Source organism: Phocoena phocoena, chromosome 11 (assembly GCF_963924675.1).
Source record: "Phocoena phocoena chromosome 11, mPhoPho1.1, whole genome shotgun sequence".
Classification (NCBI taxonomy): Eukaryota; Metazoa; Chordata; class Mammalia; order Artiodactyla; family Phocoenidae; genus Phocoena; species Phocoena phocoena.
In genome coordinates, this window is record NC_089229.1 from 92,671,113 (window position 1) to 92,693,831 (window position 22,719).

At 47.1% G+C, this 22,719-nt stretch overlaps 1 protein-coding gene across 2 annotated transcripts; it reads right to left on the reverse strand.

The window, feature by feature from the left end:
• Positions 1–1,643: 1,643 nt before the first annotated feature.
• GPRC5A (G protein-coupled receptor class C group 5 member A) lies at positions 1,644–20,857 on the reverse strand. 2 transcript variants are annotated; one of them, XM_065887884.1, is made up of 3 exons: positions 4,860–5,781; positions 2,035–2,093; positions 1,644–1,736 (listed from the first exon to the last, which is right to left on the reverse strand). In XM_065887884.1, the coding sequence occupies exons 1-3, from the start codon at positions 5,779–5,781 to the stop codon at positions 1,644–1,646; spliced, it is 1,074 nt and encodes a 357-aa protein (XP_065743956.1). The 2 variants fall into 2 exon arrangements, with proteins under 2 accessions (XP_065743956.1, XP_065743957.1); XM_065887885.1 differs by lacking the exons at positions 1,644–1,736; positions 2,035–2,093 and adding an exon at positions 20,768–20,857 and having other exon boundaries at positions 4,702–5,788.
• Positions 20,858–22,719: the final 1,862 nt, after the last annotated feature.

Below are 22,719 nucleotides of genomic sequence, written 5' to 3' on the forward strand. Positions count from 1 at the left end.
TCCACATCATCATTTGTAATTCCCCTTTTCAATACAAAGCTGGGCTAATGTGAGTGCGAAATCATATGGGAGACAATCAACTAAATCTCCGTGGAATGTCAATATCCCTAATTCGGCAAGCCATTAATTCCTCTCCAACCTCTCCCCAGAAAACTGGGTTTTCTTTGTGATGAGAAGCCAAGCGTCAGGCTCTTAGGCGGTAACTCCCTAACTCAGCTATAATCTCGTAAAGGTCATTCAGTTTCTGTGCATGGGGATTTCGTTTTTTCTTCTTCACCCAAAAGCGAGTTTCAATTGCCCCGCCCCACAAAGCCGTTTCTGGGATTAAGCAAATGATCATTGTTAGGTACCCTTGTCTTTTCCGAGAGATATTATGAACCAATTCTGTCAAATTAGGGATCTGGATTTATCCCCTCCTACAATCAAACCTCAGACGAAACGAGAAACTGCCTTTGAGGTCTCCTCCCTGTCTGACCCGGGCTGCCAAACCCCATTCCGAAGTTGCCACTCCTCTGTTTCCTGGAGCAAAACCTCAGGTCCGTGACCCTTCCCAGCTTCCCCCTCACCTTTGCCACTCACCCCCAAAACTGGGGAACACACACTTGTCGTAGACGTAAGGAGGAGGAAAGAAAGGTCAAGTCCACACCCAGTGGGACTGAACCTTGAACGTCAGCTCCCACGTGAAGATGAGAGCGAGCCTGCAACTCTCCCCGTGTCCGGTGTCCACCGCTCACACTGCCACAGCAACAGTCCAAGAGCTGCCACCACACCTTTATTGCATCTCCAGTGAAGAACAGTGAGTAACTTATTTTACAAGGCACGCTCCCCCGAGTGGACAATACCCACTTCCAGAACACGGGGGGTGAACACGGTCTGAGGAGCGAGGGGATGGGAGAAGAATCAGTGCTTAGAGCACTGAGCAGAACTTAGAGCAACCCAGTGCCCACATTCTCCTGGCAGAGAGAAACTGGGCTTGTCCATGCTGGTGAGGGCTGGAGGGAGATCTCCCGGTGAAGCACAGGGGGCGGGGAAGTGAGCCTGGGGACCAACGGTGAGTCTGGGAGTGAATTGGCGCTGGGGACCCTGGTTAGGCAGCATCACAGAGGTTAGCAAATTTCGGGTGACTTTTAGCGCCTGCCATCCGGGCCTGAAGGGAGGTGTGGGTAACTTGGCTTCCAGTGTAGACGTGGGTGGGGTGATCTGAGAGACGGGCCTTTGCTGGTTTGCTCAGATAGGCAGCTCTGCTCTGAGCCAAGCGATTCTCACAGAATCAGCCCACAGTTGGAAAAGTTGGCTTCTGAGGCTGAATGAGCCAGTGTGTGGTCAGATGACCAGAGCCCGAGTCATGTGTAAGATGGCAGGGATGGTTAAGGGCCACCCTGAGTTGCCTGAGACGCCCACTCGAGAGAAGCAGCCTAACTATGGGACAAAGGAAACAACTACAGTGCTGCTGAGGACTGCCGGTCCCGTCGGCCCTCATTAACCCCAGAACAGAAGAATCACGGCTGAAGGCTGCAGGGAGGCGAGGTCTTCCTGTGATGTTCTGTACAGCTTCCTGGGAAGACTCAGGACTCAGCCCGCATCCCATGAACTCCCCGCTGGCTCTGCTGACTTGCTGTGTTCATCCCACCCTTTGGGACGTGTTAACTGACATCTTTCCTTCCTTCATAGTCACTGTAAGGGCTAACCCGAGACTGGGCCCGCGGAATGGAGAAATCCTTTGGGGAGTTCCGATTCTGAAAAGAAAACACTCGTATTGTTCAACCCACTCCACTTCCCGGCCATTTCCACAGCACTCTGCACTCCAACCTGGGCAGGAGTCTAACTTTCCTTCCCTTCCTCTAAGCCCTCCCCTGCCCTGCACTCCAGTCTCCTGTCCTAATCCCATGAGGCAGATTACAGGAAAGTAGACCCGCAATCCTTTCTAGGTGGCATCTAGGGGCCATCAGAGTGGCAACATCATCTATTCCCAAAGGACAAATGCTCCTGGGTTGCTAACACTGGTGAGGAAAAAAAGAGAAAGAGCTCATTTACCTGCAGCTGGAAATGGGTGGAGTACGGGGCATAGAACGTGTCACCTGTCTCTTCAGTACCTGAAACAGACAATGCAGATTAGGTCAATGTCAGGGTTCCCTCCTTGACAGCCCCCAATTGTGCTCGCCCCAGTTATTTATAAAGCACGATGCTTTATCCCTTTAATTTTCTGTCTCCCTGGTAGATGGTCAGTTTCATGTGGAGGAGACCGTGTCCTCAAGCCCAGGCACAGAGTCAGCCCAAAACTGGTTGAACAAATGAACAACTAGCTACTTATAATCACTAGGGAAATGCTTTCCAAAACCTCTCCAGAGCCCTCCTCATCCTAGGACCACTCCAAAAGCACATCTGACACCCATCTTTTCAGACATAGATCCGGCTGGAGGTGTACCTAGAGAGAATCTCACTGGAGATTTACCCACTTCCTTACCTGCCCAAACGGGGGGGGGGGGGGGGGGAAGTCACGATTTTCTTTGTGAAGGGACAGAACCTGTGAGTAATTGTTTTCTATGTATTTAGGGGAAATCAGAGGGATTTTTTTTTTTTTTTCGCCACACCACACAGCATGCGGGATGTTAGTTCCCCGACCAGGGATGGAAGCCATGCCCCTTGCAGTGGAAGTACCGAGTCCTAACCACTGGACCACCAGGGAAGTCCAAAATCAGAGGGATTTAAACTCAGGAACAGACGAGTAAACACATACGCTCATCATGAATACGATTTAGGGAATTCCCTGGCGGTCCAGTGGCTAGGACTCGGCGCTTTCACTGTCATGGCCTGGGTTCGATCTCCGGTTGGGGAGCTAAGATCCCTCATGCCGCAGGGCACGGCTAAATAAATAAATAAATACAACGTAAAGCAATCCATTTATTTCCCACCAAATTTACCTGTTCAGTTTACTCAATAAATACCTAAACACCTTCTGTCTGTAAGATATTGTGAGGAATAGAAGCATTAATCAGAATGATTCCTGCCCTGAGGGTGCCTCTGGAGAGTCCGGAATATATGACAGCTACACAAATAACTACGCAATGAGACAGACTCTGTTAAGGTCATCTCAAAGGTCTAGAGTTAGGCGGGCGGAGCAAAGACTGAGGGAGACTGGGGAATAGGGACTCTGCAAAAGGGCAAGAATAAGGAGGGACGCGTCAGGCGGAGGACAGACGCTCTTTGAGCCCAGACAAGCAGGCAGGAAATTGCAGGGACTTGGTTTCTTTGAACTGAGAGCACAGCTTCAGGGGTGGTGGGTTCAGGCTGTGAAAAGCCTCATCAAGGATTCAGGAAATGCAGTGGATGCTGGGGCGCCAGTGAGGCGTGTGGGCAGGAAGGGGCGGTGGCCAGAGAAGTATTTTAGGGAGGGGAGGCTGGCAATGGCCAATGGAATGAAGGGAAAGAAGGATTAAAGGAAGGAAGACTAGGGACTTCCCTGGTGGTCCAGTGGGTAAGACCCCAAGCTCGCAATGCAGGGGGCCCAGGTTCCATCCCTGGTTGGGGAACTAGATCCCGCATGGCGCAACTAAAGATCCCATGTGCCGCAACTAAGACCCTGCACAGCCTAAATAAATTAACGAATTAATAATAAGGGAAGGAAGACTAGTTAGGGACCAATAACACAGAGTCCAAGCATGAGGTGACAAGAGTGAGAGTGTCCATTGGGGATTCACAGGAGGGAGTGGGTGGTAAAATCTCCCCTCCGGCCCTCCCCCTCCCTTCCACCGCGCAGGAGAGGGACCAGGGCTGCAGAGAGAAACACCGGCAAGCTTTGCACTGAAGGCTTCAAGAGCAAAGAAATTTACTAGCTGGAGCTACGAACCTGGCCTTGGAGGTCCCTCACTCCTGTCCCGTACCCACTCCCCTCCCCCGATTAGACCCAGAGGCTGATATAAACCCAAGAGATCTATAGTTTCTGGCTATCAGTGCAGCCTGGCTGCTCAGGACTCCAGACAAGAGCAAAACTCCCTCCTGTGGGCCACGGATGGGCGATAAAATGTATCTCTTCAGGCTACATCGAAATCCTCAGTAAATTTATGGAGATTCCCACTGGTTTATGATAAAAGAGCTTTCTCCCCACTCTGTGCTCTGTGGTCACTGCACGGCTGGGTTCTGTGCACTCAGATCTACGAAGGCTCCACATTTCTGGAAGGATTGCCTCGTTGACATGTATAAAGAACACTATCTCGCCCACTTGTCTCGGGGAATTTATCTAATCAATCTTTTTCCATTCCTTTGCTCCATCTTCTTTTGATTCAGAGAAATCTACATGGTAGAACATACTAGATAAAGACCACCAAGGCCAGCTTCTAGTTCTACTTGTCTCTAACTAGCTGGATGATGTTTTCTTTTTTAAATTTTTATTTGTTTATTTTTTGGCTGCGTTGGGTCTCTGTTGCTGCGTGCGGGCTTTCTCTAGCTGCAGCGAGCAGGAGCTACTCTTCATTGCGGTGTGCGGACTTACTGCGGTGGCTTCTCTTGTTGCGGAGCACGGGCTCTAGGTGCATGGGCTTCTGTAGTTGTGGCATGTGGGCTCTAGAGCGCAGGTTCAGTAGTTGTGACACACGGGCTTAGTTGCTCCGCGGCATGTGGGATCTTCCCAGACCAGGGCTCGAACCCCTGTCCCCTGCATGGGCAGGTGGATTCTTAAACCACTGCGCCACCAGGGAGGTCCCTCTAGCTGGATGATTTTAAGTAAGATCTGAGCCTTGGGGACCTTATCTGTTCTATCGGGAGTATGACCTGATAATCTTGCATGTTCCTTACAGTAATAATATCTTATGGTTCTCCCCCATTTTCCCACAAGGGATTCTCTACCCAGCCCGGCTCTGTACCTTGAGTGATTCCCTCTTGAGAATAAGCTATGTTCTCCACACCATAGTTCTGTTTCATGAGCTGAGGTTTACAGAAAGCATCCTCCACAGGGTAATCCATGGGGTTCCGTTGCTTTGTGAGCAGCTGCAGCTCGGGGGCAATGTAAGCCAACAGGAAAACCCAGCCATTGGCCACCAAGGCTGAACTGAGGATGGTGTCATCCCACTGGGGGCCGGGGGTAGGAACAAAGAGCAGGGTGATCCACGTCACCCAGATGGCAATGGAGAGGAACATAGTGAGGTAGATGTGGGCCCCGTGTCTCTTCCAGCCAGTGAAGGATCCCCGAAAAGTGAAAGAGGCCGTGAAGAAGGTCAGCATCATCAGGAAGAAGACGTAGATGAGCAGCATGACAAAGTCCTCGTTGCGCCGAGGAGGAGAAAGCTCGAAGAAGATGTTGACGTTGGTCCTGTTCATGGTGAGGACCACATACTCGATGGCGATGACATCCTGCACCAGACTGAAGCCCAGGGCCAGGCCCAGCATCGCCAGCATGGAGAGGGGCTGCCTCCCTTGGACCAGCTTCGTCAGGTTGAAGGCGTGAACCAGGAGGCAAGAGAAGCAGAGGGCAAAGAGGATGCCGAAGAGGAAGAAGCGTGTGGGCCCCGTGCTGCCGTCAAGGCTGATGATGAAGGCGAAGGGGAGGCCAAAGATCCCCAGCACACCCAGGAGAAAGAGGAACTGGGTGGGGAGCACTTTGCGCCTGTTGGAGTCCTGGACCTTGCAGATGAAAACCAGGAGGGCGATCATGAAGGCCACCGAGGTCACAGCACCCACCGACGCCAAGGCCTCTAAGACGATACCCCAGGCTGCCTCCTTATCGCAGAGCCTGTAGTACCTGGGGTCCAGGTTCGAGCGGCAACCATCGGGGGCACCTGTGGACATTCTCGTCCTGCAAGAAAGCAAAGTTGCAGGTGGGGGTGAATCTCCCCACAAACTCAGGCACAGAGGACCAAAAACGATTCAGAAACTATCTTGTATATTTAGCCAGGGTTTTGCCCCTGAACTTACAACGTTAGATCAAGCTACTAGCTGTTCTCCACCTCTCATGGCAAATTCTAAAGGCTGATGAAGGGAAGAAACAATCTCATACCTTCCTCCCCGCAATTTAACTATACTAATATTTACCCTGAAGCCAGAGGGCCCAGGGCTCTGATGAGGTGTTTCAGAATCACATCTCAAAAAATACATCACAAATAACTTGCCAGGGTTCCTCATATGTTTGGCTAGTGTTTCCTTAGGAACTGGTGAACGTGGAAATACGTAACCATAAAGTTAACACTTTGGGAATTCCCTGGCGGTCCAGTGGTTAGCACTCAGTGCTCTCACTGGCGGGGTCCGGGTTAGATCCCTGGTCAGGCAACTAAGATCCCACAAGCAGGGCAGTGTGGCCAGAAAATTTTTAAAGTAAACACTTTAAACATGATTTGTCAGTCTCCAGTTTTTTGCCACCTTGGGCCCAGCCTCAGATATTATTTGTAAGCATCCCATTCTCTCATGGACAAGAGGAGTTATCTGAACTGTGGATTTCTCTGCGGAAGGCCAGCCTTCCCCTCTCAGCCGCTGGGTCCTCTTCTTCAGCTCTGATGTCACATATTATTTTCCCTTCTTAATTAAGGTTTGTAAGGATGGCTCTGCTAATCCAGAAAAGCAATGGAAGGGGTCTTCCCTGTCATAGGGTTGGCCACGCGTTGCGGCTTGTTGGATCTTAATTCCCCAGCTAGGGATCGAACCCATGCCCTCGGCAATGAAAGTGTGGAGTCCTAACCACTGGACCGCCAGGGAATTCCCCAGAGTGAGCTCTTAATTAGCTACCTGTAAGGAGGATGGCCTGGATGACACAAAAACAGTGGGTGACCCAACAAAAAATATTACCAATAGCTAATGCTCATTTTTACTATGAATCAGAAACCCTTCTAATCACTTCTCATATATATATTTATTAGTTTAATTTGATAGCAATCCTATAAGGTAAAAATGATTATCCCTATTTGACAGATGAGGAAACTGAAGCAGGGAGAGATCAAGTTACTTGCCCAACATCACACAGCCAGGAAATGGCAGACGCAGGATTTGAATCCAGGTTACCTGGCTCTAGGTGAGGATCCCTGGTCTTAACTACTATAGGTGCTACCTCTCCAGGGAGTTCTAACTGGCCTTAGAATGCAATCTGAGATATTCCCTCCCCCTTCTTTCCCTCATCAGATGCCCCATAAACCAGCTATTTGTGGTCCTAATTCTACTCTCTTAGTTCAGCCCCATGAAGGATAGGCGCTCCCAGGTGATAGATGATCCACAAAGCAGGTAATCTACTCACCCACTCAGGGATAATGAGAAATCAGCTTGAGGTAGAGCAGCTTACTTCCTATACATCTGTCCTTAATCTCCCAGATCTGCTGCCTTTTTTCCTTCCACAAGTTCCATGTCAATTTTAGACCCAGCTGATTTCCCAAACCCCATGAAATCAAATTCCTTGGGATTCAGGGCACACGTCGGAAGATGAGTTGGGAAATGGGAAGAGAAAGGAGTTTGTATATTTCCTCAAAATGGATGGTTCTCAAATTCCAAAGCCAGTGTCAGATAAGACGTTGAAATTCAGGACCGCTGTGGTTTTAACAGCTTCTCAACAAAACTATAATTGTTTTCTGAATTATATTACTGTTTATAAGTTTCTATGGCACGATTCTTTTTGATTTGTTGTATACTATTTATGCATGTAATCTTTTTTGTTTTCTAGTGTTTCTTTTTCTGATAGGATTGCTCACTCAACAGAGAAATCTTTTGAATTGACTAGAAGACAAATATGGGGGGGGTGGGGAGCGGGGGCAGAGTTAGAAGAAGGGAAGGCTCATTGAGACCCCCTCCATAGAAAAGCACACGTGAGAGCTCTTGGTCTCTCCTAGTGCCAAATTGGGAGAAAATGTGCATAAAGAAATCGGCAAGAAGAAGACAGCTAGGGTTGAGAAGCAAAACATACCCAGAGTCCTGCCTCTTTCCTTATAGCAGAAAAAACAGCTCAGAATTTCTGCACCACATACCCATAAATGCTTATAAACAAGATTTCTCGGGACCTTCACAGCACTGTAGGCGTGCTGTGATCAACCCAAGACGAAAAAGAACGCCCTCCCCTCCCCTTCCATCCTGTCTCTTCAAAACCAAATCACAAAATATGACACAAATGAACTTATCCATGAGACAGAAACAGACTCACAGACATAAAGAACAGACTTGTGGTTGCCAAGAGGGAGGGGGTGGGGGAGGGATGGATTGGGAGTTTGGGTTAGCTGATGTAAACTATTATATGTAAAATGGATAAACAAGGTCCTACTGCATAACACAGGGAACTATATTCAATATCCTGTAATAAATCACAATGGAAAAGAATTTTTTAAAAAAAGATCAAGGACTTCCCTGTTGGCACAGTGGTTAAGAATCTGCCTGCCAAGGCAGGGGACACGGGTTCGATCCCTGGTCCGGGAAGATCCCACATGCCGCGGAGCAACTAATCCCGTGCGCCACAACTACTGAGCCTGCGTTCTAGAGCCCAAAAGCCACAGCCACTGAAACCCGTGCGCCTAGAGCCCGTGGTCCGCAACAAGAGAAGCCCGTGCACTGCAACGAAGACCCAATGCGGTCAAAAATAAATAAATAAATTTATTAAAAAAAAAAAAAAAGATCAAATCACCAAGACGGAGCACAGCGAGGTGGGACACGTAATGAACAATTGCTGGCTGACTCTGCCGAGCAAACAGGCATATCCTCCTCCACGTAGACAGAATTCAAACACTGCTTCCCTTAAAGATGCAAACTATGGGCTACCCTGGTGGTCCAGTGGGTAAGACTCCACTCTCCCAATGCAGGGGTCCCGGGTTCAATCCCTGGTCGAGGAACTGGATCCTACATGCCACAACTAAGAGCCCACATGCAGCAACCAAGAGTTCCCATGCCGCCAACGAAGATCCCACGTGCTGCAACTAAGACCCGGCTCAGCCAAAATAAATAAATAAATTTAAAAATAATAATAATAAATAAAGATGCAAAATCATCTCTTCAGTTCAATGAGATAGTTGTGTCCCAGCATTGTTTTATTCCCATAGCCATTAGGAAAAAATTATATATATGTATATGCCACATACATACATATATGAATGACTATTATGTAGATGCAAGAATTTTATGTGCAGTGTGTTCGAATAAAATAAATAACTTAAATAATTGATGGCTTAAATCCATCTTCCATACTTTGTAATGAAATTTGCCTCTCCAAGCTTAACTTTTTTTTTTTTTTTTGGCCACGTTGGGTGGCATGCAGGATCTTAGTTCCCCGACCAGGGATCGAACTCGTGTACCCTGGAGGGGAAGCGCGAAGTCTTAACCACTGGACCTCCGGGGAAGTCCCTGCAAGCTTCACTTTGCAATATAGCCATTCATTCAACCAGCACCACTATGTGTCAATCATGTCAATCACTCTTCTAGATGCTCAATGGTAAAGGGGAAAACAGACATCAGACATGATCCTTGCTGTAGTAGAAGAAATGGACAGATGAACGTAATCTGCCACCACTGCCACGACCTTCCTGTGGCCTTCCCTGGCCAGGGGTCTGTCACCTGCAGTCCACTCCAGGGAAATGACACCCTGGTCATCCCGACTGCATGCAGAGCACAGAGCAAAGAGTGGGTTACGTTCCACCTCCCCAGGGCAGTGCAGAATGAGACACAGGAGGAAAAAGAAAGGCAAATGCACTTCAGATACAGGCAACCCCTGAAATACAAGGCCCCCCAAAGTCTGATACACTTGGCCCCGGGTGGAACCGGACAGGGAGAGGGGGCACGCCCCCTTGTCTATGCTGAAGATGCAGAAGAGGAAGAGCTGGGTCTAATTCAAGGGCAGCGTCACAGGGGAAGGGACCAGGATCCAGGATTCTCTTCACTCACCACCTCCCCACCTCACTCCCTCTCAGATTAATCATAAGGGCAGTGTCCAGCCGGAAAGGTATTTCTCTCACCTCCCTGCCCTTCCCCGGAAACTGCTCCTTCCCCACCCCTCAGGGCTGTGCTGTTTGTTGACAGGTGGTTGTTACCATAATTACCTGATAATTATAAAGGAATCTGAACTTGATGACTGTCAGTCTTGAGAGACTGATGAGGTTTTCACCTAAAGGAAGGTCCTGGTACTGCACAGAGGGATGGTAGGGCAGAGACTTCCTGCTCCCAACTTGGACCTCTAGGCCCTTCCCATCTGTGCAGCTGTGCAGGAAGGGTTTGTGTCTTGGGGCCTCCTGGTGCCCACAGACCAGGGTCCCACACTGTAAGCACATAAGGTAAGGGGTCCCTGGAGAAAGAGGATCAGGCATGGCTTTCTTGACATAAGAGAAGCCATTTTTGGCCTAAGTTGTTTTGTGATCTAAGCCTGGTCACAGTGCTTGCCCACGAACAGGTTTCAGAAATTAATGATCTTTTTTTTTTTTTTAAGATTTTTTTTTTTGGATGTGGACCATTTTTTAAAAGTCTTTATTGAATTTGTTACCCTATTGCTTCTGTTTTATGTTTTGGTTTTTTGGCCAGGTGGCATGTGGGATCTTAGCACCCCGACCAGGTATCAAACCCGCACCCACTGCATTGGAAGACGAAGTCTTAACCACTGGACCACCAGGGAAGTCCCAGCAATTAATGACCTTAAGGGAACAAAAGAATGCAGAAATAAGCAACTGTGATCAGGCAAGAGAAGTACCAAGAGCAAAGCTAATGGATCAGTTGTAAAGACTCCCAGCTCTGCTCAAACATTAGCCTGAAGTGCTCAACTACCAGATCAACTGGAGTCTAGGGGTGATGGTGTTGACCTTTTCTGACCCTCACGACTTCAGTCAACAAAAGCTTGGACTCTGTGGATGCCTGAGCCCCTTCATGAATACGCATGGAGCCTTGGCTTGAAACTTCCCCAATTTTGCCATTTGGGGAGACATTGCTTTGGGCAAGATCCCTGGTGCTCTCCTTACCTGCTGCAAGTAATAATAAATCCTTCCTTCTCCAGAACTTTGGCTTGCTTGTGTCTTTTGGCTCAACACCCACTAAGAAGTGAATCCAGTTTTCCAAGTAACACCATGAGCAATTGACAGTGGGTATGTAGAGAAGAACCCCACTTCCCCCAATTTCACCTCCACCTCCCACCCCCAATCGTGCAAGGGAGATGGAGAAACAGTCCCTGAATTACCTTTAAAATGCTTTTTTTAAACTAAAAATAGAAATACCATATGACCCAGCTATCCCAATACTGGGCATATACCCTGAGAAAACCATAATTCAGAAAGAGTCATGTACCACTATGTTCATTGCAGCTCTATCTACAATAGCCCAGAGATGGAAGCAACCTAAGTGTCCATCAACAGATGAACGGGTAAAGAAGATGAGGCACATATATACAATGGAATATTACTCGGCCGTAAAAAGAAATGAAATTGAGTTATTTGTAGTGAGGTGGATGGATTAGAGTCTGTCATAGAGAGTGAAGTAAGTCAGAAAGAGAAAAACAAATACCATATGCTAACACATATCTATGGAATCTAAAAAAAAAGAAAAAAATGGTTATGAAGAACCTAGGGGCAGGACAGGAATAAAGACGCAGACGTAGAGAATGGACTTGAGGACACGGGGAGGGGGAAGGGTAAGCTGGGACGAAGTGAGAGAGTGGCATGGACATATATACACTACCAAATGTAAAATAGATAGCTAGTGGGAAGCAGCCGCATAGCACAGGGAGATCAGCTCAGTGCTTTGTGACCACCTAGAGGGGTGGGATAGGGAAGGTGGGGAGGGCGGGAGACACAAGAGGGAAGAGATATCGGATATATGTATATCTATAGCTGACTCACTTTGTTATAAAGCAGAAACTAACACACCATTGTAAAGCAATTATACTCCAATAAAGATGTTAAAAAAAGAATAAATTTTACCAAGATAAAGATAAAAAAAAACATGAAAAAAAAGATGTTTAAAAAAACACTTTTTTTAATGTTTGTTTTTATTATAGAAAATTTCAAGCATACTCAAAAACAAAGAGAATAGTATAATGAAGGCCCATCATTTGGTTTCAAAACTTACCACTATTTGGCCAATTTTCCTTCATCTACATCCCCGCCCCACTCACTAGATCATTCTTAATCTAGTGAGAAATCCCAGACATCATTCTATGCATATATGCTTCAGTATGTATCTCTAAAAGATAAAACCCTTTAAAACTTAACCCCACTTTAAAAATTAACGATGGGGCTTCCCTGGAGGCGCAGTGGTTGAGAGTCTGCCTGCCGATGCAGGGGACGCGGGTTCGCGCCCCGGTCCGGGAAGATCCCACATGCCGCGGAGCGGCTGGGCCCGTAAGCCATGGCCGCTGAGCCTGCGCGTCCGGAGCCTGTGCTCCGCAACGGGAGAGGCCACAACAGTGAGAGGCCCGTGCACCGCAAAATAAATTAAAAAAAAAATAAAAATAAATTAAAAATTAACGATGACCCTTTAATATCAAATGTCCAGTTAGGGTTCATAGTTCTCAGTTCTCTCAAACGGTTTTTTTTTAAAACTTCTGAGAAAGTAATTTTTTATCTGAGTGACTAATTTTTTTGGAATTATCCTTCCTACTTCACCTCTCCTCCACCCTCTTCCACCTAATTCACCCTCCTCCACCCCTTCCCCAGCATGACAGCGATTTCGCAACGGGTCTGAACTGTCCTAAGCACTTTGAATTTTGTCAGAGAGAAATCAAACTCACCAAACGCGCTCACAAGCAGGTCTGCACTAAGGAGGCGCTGGGTCACATAGGGAATGGCCCAGATGAGCCACCAGGAAGGTGGCTGGGGACGAAGGACAGGGTTCTGAGAAGCTGAGGTCTTCTAGCAAGCAGGGTTTGAGGAAGAAAAGGGAAGCATCAGCATTTAGGATTAGAAACCGCCAGGAGCTAAAGCAACAGCCTCAGAGAAGAACCTAAGGGCTGGAGCAGAAGGAGAAAATGAAATGGAACTGGTGGTCATATGGACATCGTATGACCCGAGTAATAACCAGATTCTGGTCCAGTTATGTCTGCTCATAACCAGAGTCAAGGGTAGACAGACCTATGGGAATTCCCTGGTGGTCCAATGCTTAGGGCTCTGCGCCCTCACTGCCGTGGCCCGGGTTCAATCCCTGGTCGAGGAACTAGGATCCCACGAGTTGCAAGGCACAGCAAAGACAAAAAAGGGCAGAGAGACCTAGGGTCCAACCAAGAAAGGACTTGCTCCTACAAAGACCAAACGGGGGGGCAGCCCTGGCCGCGGCTGGGCTCCTGTCTAAGTGACCCCAGGTGTCTTCTCTAGCATGGATTCTGAGCAAGCAGAGTCAGTAAGCAGAGGGATTTACTGGAATCCAGTCATTCACTCCCACTCACTTCCCTGATTGACTAAACCCTGCACTCTGGAGGGAGATGGTGAGGTTTCAGCGTGTGCAGCCTCTGGCCTGAGACACGACAAAGGACTTTGAGTCATGAGGGTGAGACCCTCTTCACTTATTACAGCAGCTGAGCCAACTACCGCCGTCCAATAATCCACCAACACCCACAACCAAGACCCTGACATCCCTCAGCACTGCCTTAAGCCCTTTTCAGGTGAGCCAAGGCATGACAGAAAGGTTAAAAAAACAAAAACGAAGGAGGGAGGAAAGGGAGAGGGAAAGGAGAAAGAAGAACCAGAAACCGGGGCTGAGGGGGAGGGGAGGACAGGGAAGGAGGGAGTCGCTGCGCTCAATTCCCAGCCCTGTGACTCCGCCCCTTTAGGAAAAAGGGGTTTCAGCGGCCTCTGTGTGCGGACACCGTCTCCTGGAACCTCCGTCCTCTCCAAAGCAGGGCTGGGTGCTGAACGAGGGGGTCTGAGCCCATGTCCAGTTCCTCTGTTCATCCCTCCAGGGAACTCCTTGTAGACAATTTCCAAATCACTTTCTCCCTCCCCCTCATCCTCCTTCCTGCCCCATTTCCTGTCATTAAAAGAATATGTGCTGCAAACTCCTAACCAAACCCCAGACCAGGGCTGGAGGTGAGATTGAAGGGTCTGAGTAGGGGCTGGGCTCAAGACGCAAGGTGAACGCTCACCTGCCAGACAGAGCCACAGGGGTGCTAGAGCAGGCAGGACTGGCCCTAGACTGGCCTTGACACACAGCACTGACTGGGATGCAGGGACAAATTCCAGCATGTGAAGGGTCTCTCAGCTTCTCCTTTGCGACCTCTGAGACTCCTCTTTCCCCAGAGAGGTGGGGAGGTGTCTGGAGTTACTTACGTCCAGACCTAGTAGGTTTTCGAGCTGACTGTATGCGGCCCACCCCAGATTATCTGAGCAGGAATTACCCGCGACCCTGAATCTTGCCCAGAGCTGATCTTATGTTCCTCCTTATGAGATCTGTCTCCTTCTGTCATCTGAAAAGAAGAAGACGATACATGTATAACTGATTCACTTTGTTGCACACCTGAAACTAACACAACACTGAAAATCAACTACATCCAATAAAAAAATATTTTTAATAAAAAGAAGAAGAAGAGGACGATACTGACCTCTTAGGACAACTGCCTGCGGAATGATACCAAATAACTCAAGTGTTTGTTAAAGCTGGGCCTTCACACCATCCCGAGCCAGGCAAATTGGCAATTTTCTAGCATTTTAATTTTCTCTCTATTCTTGGAATTGCCACATTCAATCAGTAGCAATAACAATAGTCACAAGTATGATTAAAACTAATGACAACTATTGTCACATACTGAGTCCTCTTACGAGCCAGGCTCGATGCTGAGTGTTTATATGTTTTTCTATGTGTGTTCACTCATTTACATGCTTTTACATCTATTTTCTTATTTAATATTCCTACAACCCATTTTATAGGTGATAAGACTGACTCTTGGAGAGATGAAGTTACACATCCAGTGTGAATTAGTTAGGAAGGATATCCCTTTATGAGTAGTCTTAATTAGAATTTAATCTTTTGTTTCACCTCTAAATCACTATTATGCTCTCTGAAGCTTTTCTCCCTGACTCCAGCTTCACTCTATTTTTTTTTATTTTTGAAATTGAAGTATAGTTGATTTACAATGCTGTGTTAGGTCCTGGTGTACAGCAAAGTGATTCAGTTATACAAATGTATATATTCTTTTTCATATTCTTTTCCATTATGGTTTATTACAGTATATTGAATATAGTTCCCTGTGCTATACAATAGGACCTTGTTGTTTATCCATTCTCTGTATAATAGTTTGCATCTGCTAACCCCAAACTCCCAATCCATCCCTCCCTTACACCCCTCCCCTTGGCAACCACAAGTCTGTTCAAGCCTCTCTCTATTTAAACCACATCCAAGAAGTCTCCAAAATAAGCAATCCTGCATTTGGTCAATCTCTCCGCATTTGCTGTGGTAAGTATACAAATCATGCAGACCCGCAGACAGAAGGTGTGGCCGCTGCCCCTAGGAGCGCCAACAGAGTCACACTGATATACAAATAAGGCTTGCAGAGTGCGCAGGAATGCTGAGGGCACACGGAAAACAGTGACCCGCTCTACCTAAAGTGTTAAAAAATAAAGAAAGAAAGGCTTTAGAGAGGAGACCAGGGGGAGATGAGGCCTGAAAGATGGGCAGGGAATGGTGGGAGATTTTAAGAAGGTAGAACCAAATGGAGCTTAGAAATACAGGCTCGTGAGGAGAGATATCCAGTTTAACTTTGTTAAATCTAAGATGAATTGGGAGGACTTCCCTGGCAGTTCAGTGGTTAAGACTCCACGCCTCCACCACAGGAGGCACGAGTTCGATCCCTGGTCGGGGAACTAAGATCTTTTTTTTTTTTTTTTTTTTTTTTTTTGCGGTACGCGGGCCTCTCACTGTTGTGGCCCCTCCCGCTGCAGAGCACAGGCTCCAGACGCACAGGCCCAACGGCCATGGCTCACGGGCCCAGCCGCTCCGCGGCATGTGGGATCCTCCCGGACCGGGGCACGAACACATGTCCCCTGCATCGGTAGGCGGGGTCTCAACCACTGCGCCACCAGGGAAGCCCCTAAGATCTTTTTTTAAATTGAAGTATAGTTGATTTACAATGTTGGGTTAGTTTCACGTGTACAGCTAGGTGATTCAGTTATAAATATATTCATTCTTTTTTAGATTCTTTTCTCATATAGGTTATCACAGAGTATTGAGTAGAATTCCCTGTGCTATACAGTAGGGCCTTGTTGGTTTTCTATCTCATATATAGTGAGGGGTGTGTGTGTGTTCATTCCAGATTATGCCCTCTTTTTACAGTGGAGGAAACAGAGGAACAGAGACATTAAATAACTTGCCCAAGATCACCTGGCTCTTAGAAGCCAGGCTCCTGGGAGTTCCCTGGTGACTCAGTGGTTAGGACTCAGCACTTTCACCGCCACGGCCCGGGTTCAATCCCTGGTCAGGGAACTGAGATCCCACAAGCCGAGTGGCACGGCCAAAAAAAATTTTAAATAAAAAATAAATAAAAGCCAGGCGCCACGACACCAGATTGTGCTGACCCTGCGTGCTTGAACATGTGAGTCTGAGGCTCAGGAGAGGTTTGGGCTATGAGCACAGATGGGGGGTCACGGGCTCATAGCAGGTGTCGGAAGGCTTTGGAGGAGACCAGATCATACAGGGAGCCTGCACGGCAGCAAGAGAGCCAAAGACAGAACCCTGGGACACCGTCTCATGGAAGCAGGAGTCAGCAAAGGTTGTTCAAAAGAAATTGCCAGGGTTAGTACAAGAAATAAGCCCGGCTGGTTTCCTAGAAGTCAAGGAGCAGTTTCCCAAAGAGTGGTTGATGGAGTTAAATGCTACAAGGGCAGCAAAGAAGAGAAGGCGTGGGAAGGAATCTTTGGGTTTAGCAATTTAAAAGCATAGCGAAAGAAAAATAAATAAATAATTAAAAGCATATTAATTAAATGCATAATTAAGAGCATATTAATTAAAAGCATATCATATTAATCATATTAATTAAAAGCGTATCAGCGCCTTTTTGTCTGTTACAACAGATTCGGCCTCAATGTGAGCTTCAAGGCTTTTCTCCAACTGGTCCTCCCACCCACTTTTTCCTGGTTTCCTAACTCCCCTCCCCACATCTGTGCAAGGTAAGCAAAACTTCCAAGAGTATTTTCTATCTGGAAGGGAACTGGGGCTCATCTAAGACCCTCTCTTACAAAGTCGCTCTTTCCCTCAACACATGCATTATTCTCCTTGCCAAAAAGACCCTTCTCCTAGTCACAATTCATGTACCATGTTTCGTAGAAACTTGACCCAAAACTTACCTCTACCGTGAGGGGTTTTTAATTATTAGTCCCATCTCATTCTAAATTTGTAGATCTCTTCGTAGTTTTTACAATTAAGTATTTCTCGGCACTCAAGTTTTTCCATATATATGTCATATATTATACATTAATATCAGTGCTAACTCGCCTATCAGATAACAATCTTCTTAAGGAAATAGAGCAAGTCTTCTATTTGTTGGTATCTCCCTATGTGCTCTGCACAGTGGTTGTTGAGCAAATGTTTTGGACTAAAACTGAGCGTGACTATAACTCAAAGCAAGTTATTCATTAGCAAGTATGAGTAATGGGGAGGAAGAATTTGGGGAGCTGAATATGTGCTGATGCTAACCCTTATATTTTTATCTGGCTGAGCTCTAAGATGAGGCTGGAGTCCCACAGAAATTTCTCTGCCCTAGGTGAAGGATTAGCTGTAAATGGAAAGTGTCTACAGGGAAATGTCCAGGATCCCCTCTTCTGGGTAAGCCATCCGTGTTCTGATGACATAAAAGTCTGAGTTGAATTTCTATGTAGTAACTGGGAGAAAATAAATCCTCATTCCACCACAGGCAGATATAAACAAGTATAACAACAGTGTTCATCCCAGTTTATTCACTTTTGGAGGCATTACCATCTTCCTCTGTTCTAAACAGTGCATGTGAACTTTAGATAAATTACTGAAATATAAAATAAAATACTTGAAATCCCCTTTTTTAACTTAAGATTTTGAGTGAAACTACTAAATCTCTTAGGCCCAGAATTTTAAGATATGAAATTTCCAGGAAATAGGTGGATAAAGTGAAGGCCTCTACTGGTATACCACCTCAAAGCTCTCAAAGACACCTTCTTTCAAGTATTTTATTTCAACATATGAAGGTAACATATTTATGTTCCCAAGCTAAACTTATCTCTCCTTACAAGCCTTTATTTCTAAACCCTGAGAATGGTACTACCATACACTCAGTGTATCTAAAAATACAATATAGACTATCTAATGTGGGGGAAGATAGAGAGAGCAGACCACATGGCCAAAAATTAGATGACAATAGCAAGCAACTATTATTAAAATAATTGTAAATGGTAATTTTTTATTTTGAAAAGACTAAATTAAACCATATTATACCTATAAGAACCTCACCTAAAACAACGAGATTCAGAAAAGTTGAAAGCAAAAGAAAGGAAAAAATGAAAATAAGTGCAAAAAAAGGAACAATAACAGATATGTTTATTTAGCAAGTATTATGTATCAGGTACAAAGTTAAATAATAGCTTGCTTAAGGTAAGAAAATTAAGTAAGAGTTGAGTTATTAATATCACACAAAGTTTAGTCAAGACAAAAATCTATTATATTGACCTAAAAGCTTTTTTAATAGTAATTAAGAATACTCCACATTGAAGATACAACCATCATAAACTTTTATGCACTGAATAATACAGCACCAAAATACCTAAAACAAAAGCTACCAGAAATACAAGGAGAAATCAAAAGAAATACTATAGTTACAGAAACTTTAATACTTCTTTATCAGTCTTCAGCAGATGAAATAGAAAAAGCAAATAGTAATATGGTGAATTTTTATAAATGTTCTATGGATCCTTTAATATGCCCTATCTTCATATTTTATTAGATCTCTACTATTAATCATGTAATTCAGATCCTCTATATCTGTGATCAGCAAACATTTTTTGTAAAGGACCAGATAAGGAACTTAGAAAATGGCTTTGCAGGCCATTTGTTTGCAGCTGAGAGCAGTCATAGATGATACACAGACAATGAGCATAACTGAGTTCCAATAAAACTTTATTTACAAAAACAGACTGTGGGAAGTGTTTAGGCAGGAATGTAGTTTACCAGCCCTCTCTATATGATTTCTTTTATAGAAGTGGTCATGGAATGTTTATAAAAACAGCATATTCTAGACCACACCAAAAAAAAAAAAAGCCTGAAATAAGAAATGTACAGGAATAATGCACAGAAATGTATATAATCTGACCACAGGCAATAAAAATAGGAATATAAGTAGAAGCAAAAACACCAAACTACTCAGAAAATTTGAGACTCCTCAAGCAAAATTATTATTCGATTCATTGTTTTTAAAGGCCCTATCATACCAACACATCATTTCCTACCCATTTCCTCAGCTCAGTCTGTGGATTTTTAAATAGCAGTGGACCTGAAGACAAACCCCCAGAATGAGAATAAAATCACAGTCAAAACTCTTCTTCACGCCCTCTTACCTTCAATTCCCACTAAGGAGTGGAATACAAAGAAGCAGACTCCAATGAGGACGCCCAAAGAGACACATACAGATAGAGACCGGCTAGAATCTCAGCCCTGGGAAGGAGCTGGGGGCCTTTCCAAGACCCCTTAGGAGGAACTCAAGGCCCAGCCCAGGCCTCCTCACAGCTACATGGCCTGCAGAGCTGGGATGAGAAATCAGGCTTCCTGACTCAAGGCTCAGAGCGCTTCCCTGGAATGTTAGCTCGTTCTGAGTTCCGCTCATTCCCATCTGTCTTTGGAGCACCCACCTACCTCTCCACACCCCAGAGCAGCCTCTTTCCTGGGTGACACCTCTGCTGGCCCTCCTTCCCCGCCCCCCTCCATTTCTTCCCTCTCCTAGGAGAAGCCAGCACACAGACCGGAGGGCGGAGTTCTGAGCCCCCCTATCCTCACCCCTCCCCAGGCCCCTCCTATCTGAAGTGGCTCAAGTATTCCCCTTCAGGAATGAGCCCACAGGCCTGGCTGATTCAACCAAACCCTTCAACAGGTGTGGCGTTTACAAAACCCTCAGAGGCAAAAATCAATCTGGAAAGAAGTCAAGAATGGAAAGTCCTTCAGATTCCTCGAACCGGAGCTGCTTCCCCTTCCTTCCCCCATAGATGTTTAAGGGACCATCTTGGACAGTTTGGGCCCATTCCCAAGTCCCATCTGGTGGGTGCCTGAAAGTGGGCTATTACTGGACATTCAACCCAGGGGATCCAGAGCAATTCAAGGGACAGCAGAGGAGGGAATGCTGCAGAGCTGAGGGCCACACTCACGTCAAGAGAAGGGACGGCTTCTAGAATCTACTTCCCAAAATTCAGAAGGGCACACTTGTCGTGGAAGGACAAAATAAATGGACACTTTACAGTACCTGGGGAAAGTAGCAGCGGTCACCATCTCCCTCTTCCTGCGCACCCACGCAATTCCCTGCCATTCCTCTAAGATCTTCCTCCTACTTTTCTCTTCCCCTAGACTGACCCCAGAACTGCTCACCTGCCGGGCCAGGATTCCACCTACTCAGTTTGTTCAATGTGGCTGAGCAGAAACTATTTATCCTGATTATCTTTTTGCTCTCTGCCTCTTAGCCTGGGAATGGGATGGGGGTGTGGGATCTGAATTGAATTAAACTACAGGAATTCCTTTCCTGGGATTATTTTTTGCTCCGAGCCAGCTGCAGTCCATTATCAGGGTTTCTTTCCTCTTGTATCCCCCCTCCCAGCGCCGCTCTCCCACCCCACCGCGCGTTTCCCTCCCCCCGGAGGCTTTCAATCCCGAGGCCGGGCGCGTTCTGTGCTCAGTGCGCCTCACTTACCCTGGTACCTTGGCTTTGGCGAGCGAACTTGGCGCTGCTTCCCGCGCACAGAGGCAGCACAGGAGCCCCTCGGTGCTAGCGGAGCCCGCGGGCAGCAATCCCGCCCTCCCGGCGCGGAGCAGTTATAAAGGCGGCTGTCGCCGGCGGGAGGAGGGAGAGAAGGGGTGAGCAGAGGCACAAGGGGCGGGGGAGGGTCAGGGTGGGGTGGGGTAGAGGACACGCCTATTCCAGTTCCACGGTACCGCTTGCTGTTATGAAAATAAAGTCCCCGTGCCAGGGAATGAGCCAAAAGCCGCCTGACGTCAGCAGCACAGCCACCCTTGAAGTAGGTGGTAGTGGTGATGGGAGGGGCCACCCAAGGCACCCAACCCGCCCCACCCCGCGCACCAGCAGCTCAGGACGTCCCAGGGCGGGGGGTGGGGGGGGTAAAGAAAGGGGTCAGAGGGGACTGCTCAGTATCCGTCCTTCCTGCTGTCACCTCCAGGAGGGAGCCACACCTGCCCTTGCTCCGGGCACTCCTGTGCGCCCAGGGCAAGGGCTAGACAGCTTGCAGTGCCTGGGGCCCCTGGGAAGCTAGGCCCGGGACAGGAGGAGCTGGCCACCCTCTCGGATCTCCTCAGCCAAGGCAGGTGAAGCCAAGGAAAGCCTCCTTCCTGGGCCCAGAGTCAGCTCTGCAGTTCCGCCGGTCAGAGCTGCCCCCAGACAGGCACCGTGAAGGCTGCCCCAGTGCAGAGAGATGGGGAGATGTTTCCCTCTCTACTTTCCTACCTCTCTTAAAGCCTTGATGATGCAGGTGGAGGAGAATGTGGGTGCCAGATAAAATTATGAAATCAAGGAATTTGCCGTTGGTGTCTGGTTCCCCCTCCCTCCACTGCCCACTCCTTGGCCATGATCAAGCCAGTGCCACTGAAACCTGTCTTTATTGACTTGTCAGACAATCCCTGAGTGGCTGCCTCCCGGGTGCTGGCCTCAGGCAAGGCCCTACCCCACTGCCTGGCAGGAGGGCGCTGCGTGCTTTTAAGGTGCTGTTTAGTTAGCACACTGGTCAGCTACCTGGGATACTATGCATATAAAGAACGGGGAGGCCTAGGGCTCCCCGGCTTTCTCCTCACGTCTCCTCACACCCCAAGTTTCCAGTCTTTTTAAAGGTGACTTTTTGGAGACAGTGCCTCCACCTTTGTTAGGTTTTTATTTCTCTCTCTCAAGAAACCACAGCCAATGTCTTGAGTCCTGGAACACTTCCCTTGAGGCCTGCAGCTCAAGTCCACAGGCTCCTCTCCCAGGCTCCTAGGCGTGCATGTGCCTGTGTGTGTGCCTGTGTGTGTGTGTGTGTGTGTGTGTGTGTGTGTGTGATTGTCAGGGACTGGAAATGACGGTTCTTTTTAGTGTGTGCCATCTGCTAAATCAGGTCTCCTCTCTTGACCAGTTTTCTCATCTGTTGAATGAGGAAGTTGAACTAATTCAGCCTTGTCCCATAGATATGTCATTCAAGCCGCGAGGGTCAGCCACATGTGTAATTTAAACTTTCTAGCAGCCACATTAAAAGAAATAAAAAGAAACAGGAGGAATTAATTTTCATGATGTATTTTACATAACTCAAGAGACCCCAGACATTATCATTTCAACATGTAATCAATATTTTTAAAAATATTAATGAGCTACTTTACATTCTTTTCTTTTCAAACTACATCCTCAAATGCCCAGTATGTGTTTTATGCTTTCAGCCCTGACCAGATTGGACCAGCCACAGTTCAAGTGCTCAAAAGCCCTGGACCAGCCGTTTCTGAGGGCTCTTCGGGCACTGGCATTTTAGGGGTCTGGATCACCAAGGCTAGGGTGAGGTTCATGACATCAAGAAAAAAATATCAGGGCTTCCCTGGTGGCGCAGTGGTTGAGAGTCCGCCTGCCGATGCAGGGGACGCGGGTTTGTGCCCGGGTCCAGGAAGATCCCA

Coding starts and splice junctions, on each gene's coding strand:
- GPRC5A (XM_065887884.1), bottom strand. CDS start 5,781: ATGTCCACAGGTGCCCCCGATGGTTGCCGCTCGAACCTGGACCCCAGG. Junction 2,094..4,859: donor TCAAGAGGGAATCACTCAAG/GTACAGAGCCGG, acceptor TGTCTGTTTCAG/GTACTGAAGAGACAGGTGAC. Junction 1,737..2,034: donor CCACCCATTTCCAGCTGCAG/GTAAATGAGCTC, acceptor TTTTCTTTTCAG/AATCGGAACTCCCCAAAGGA.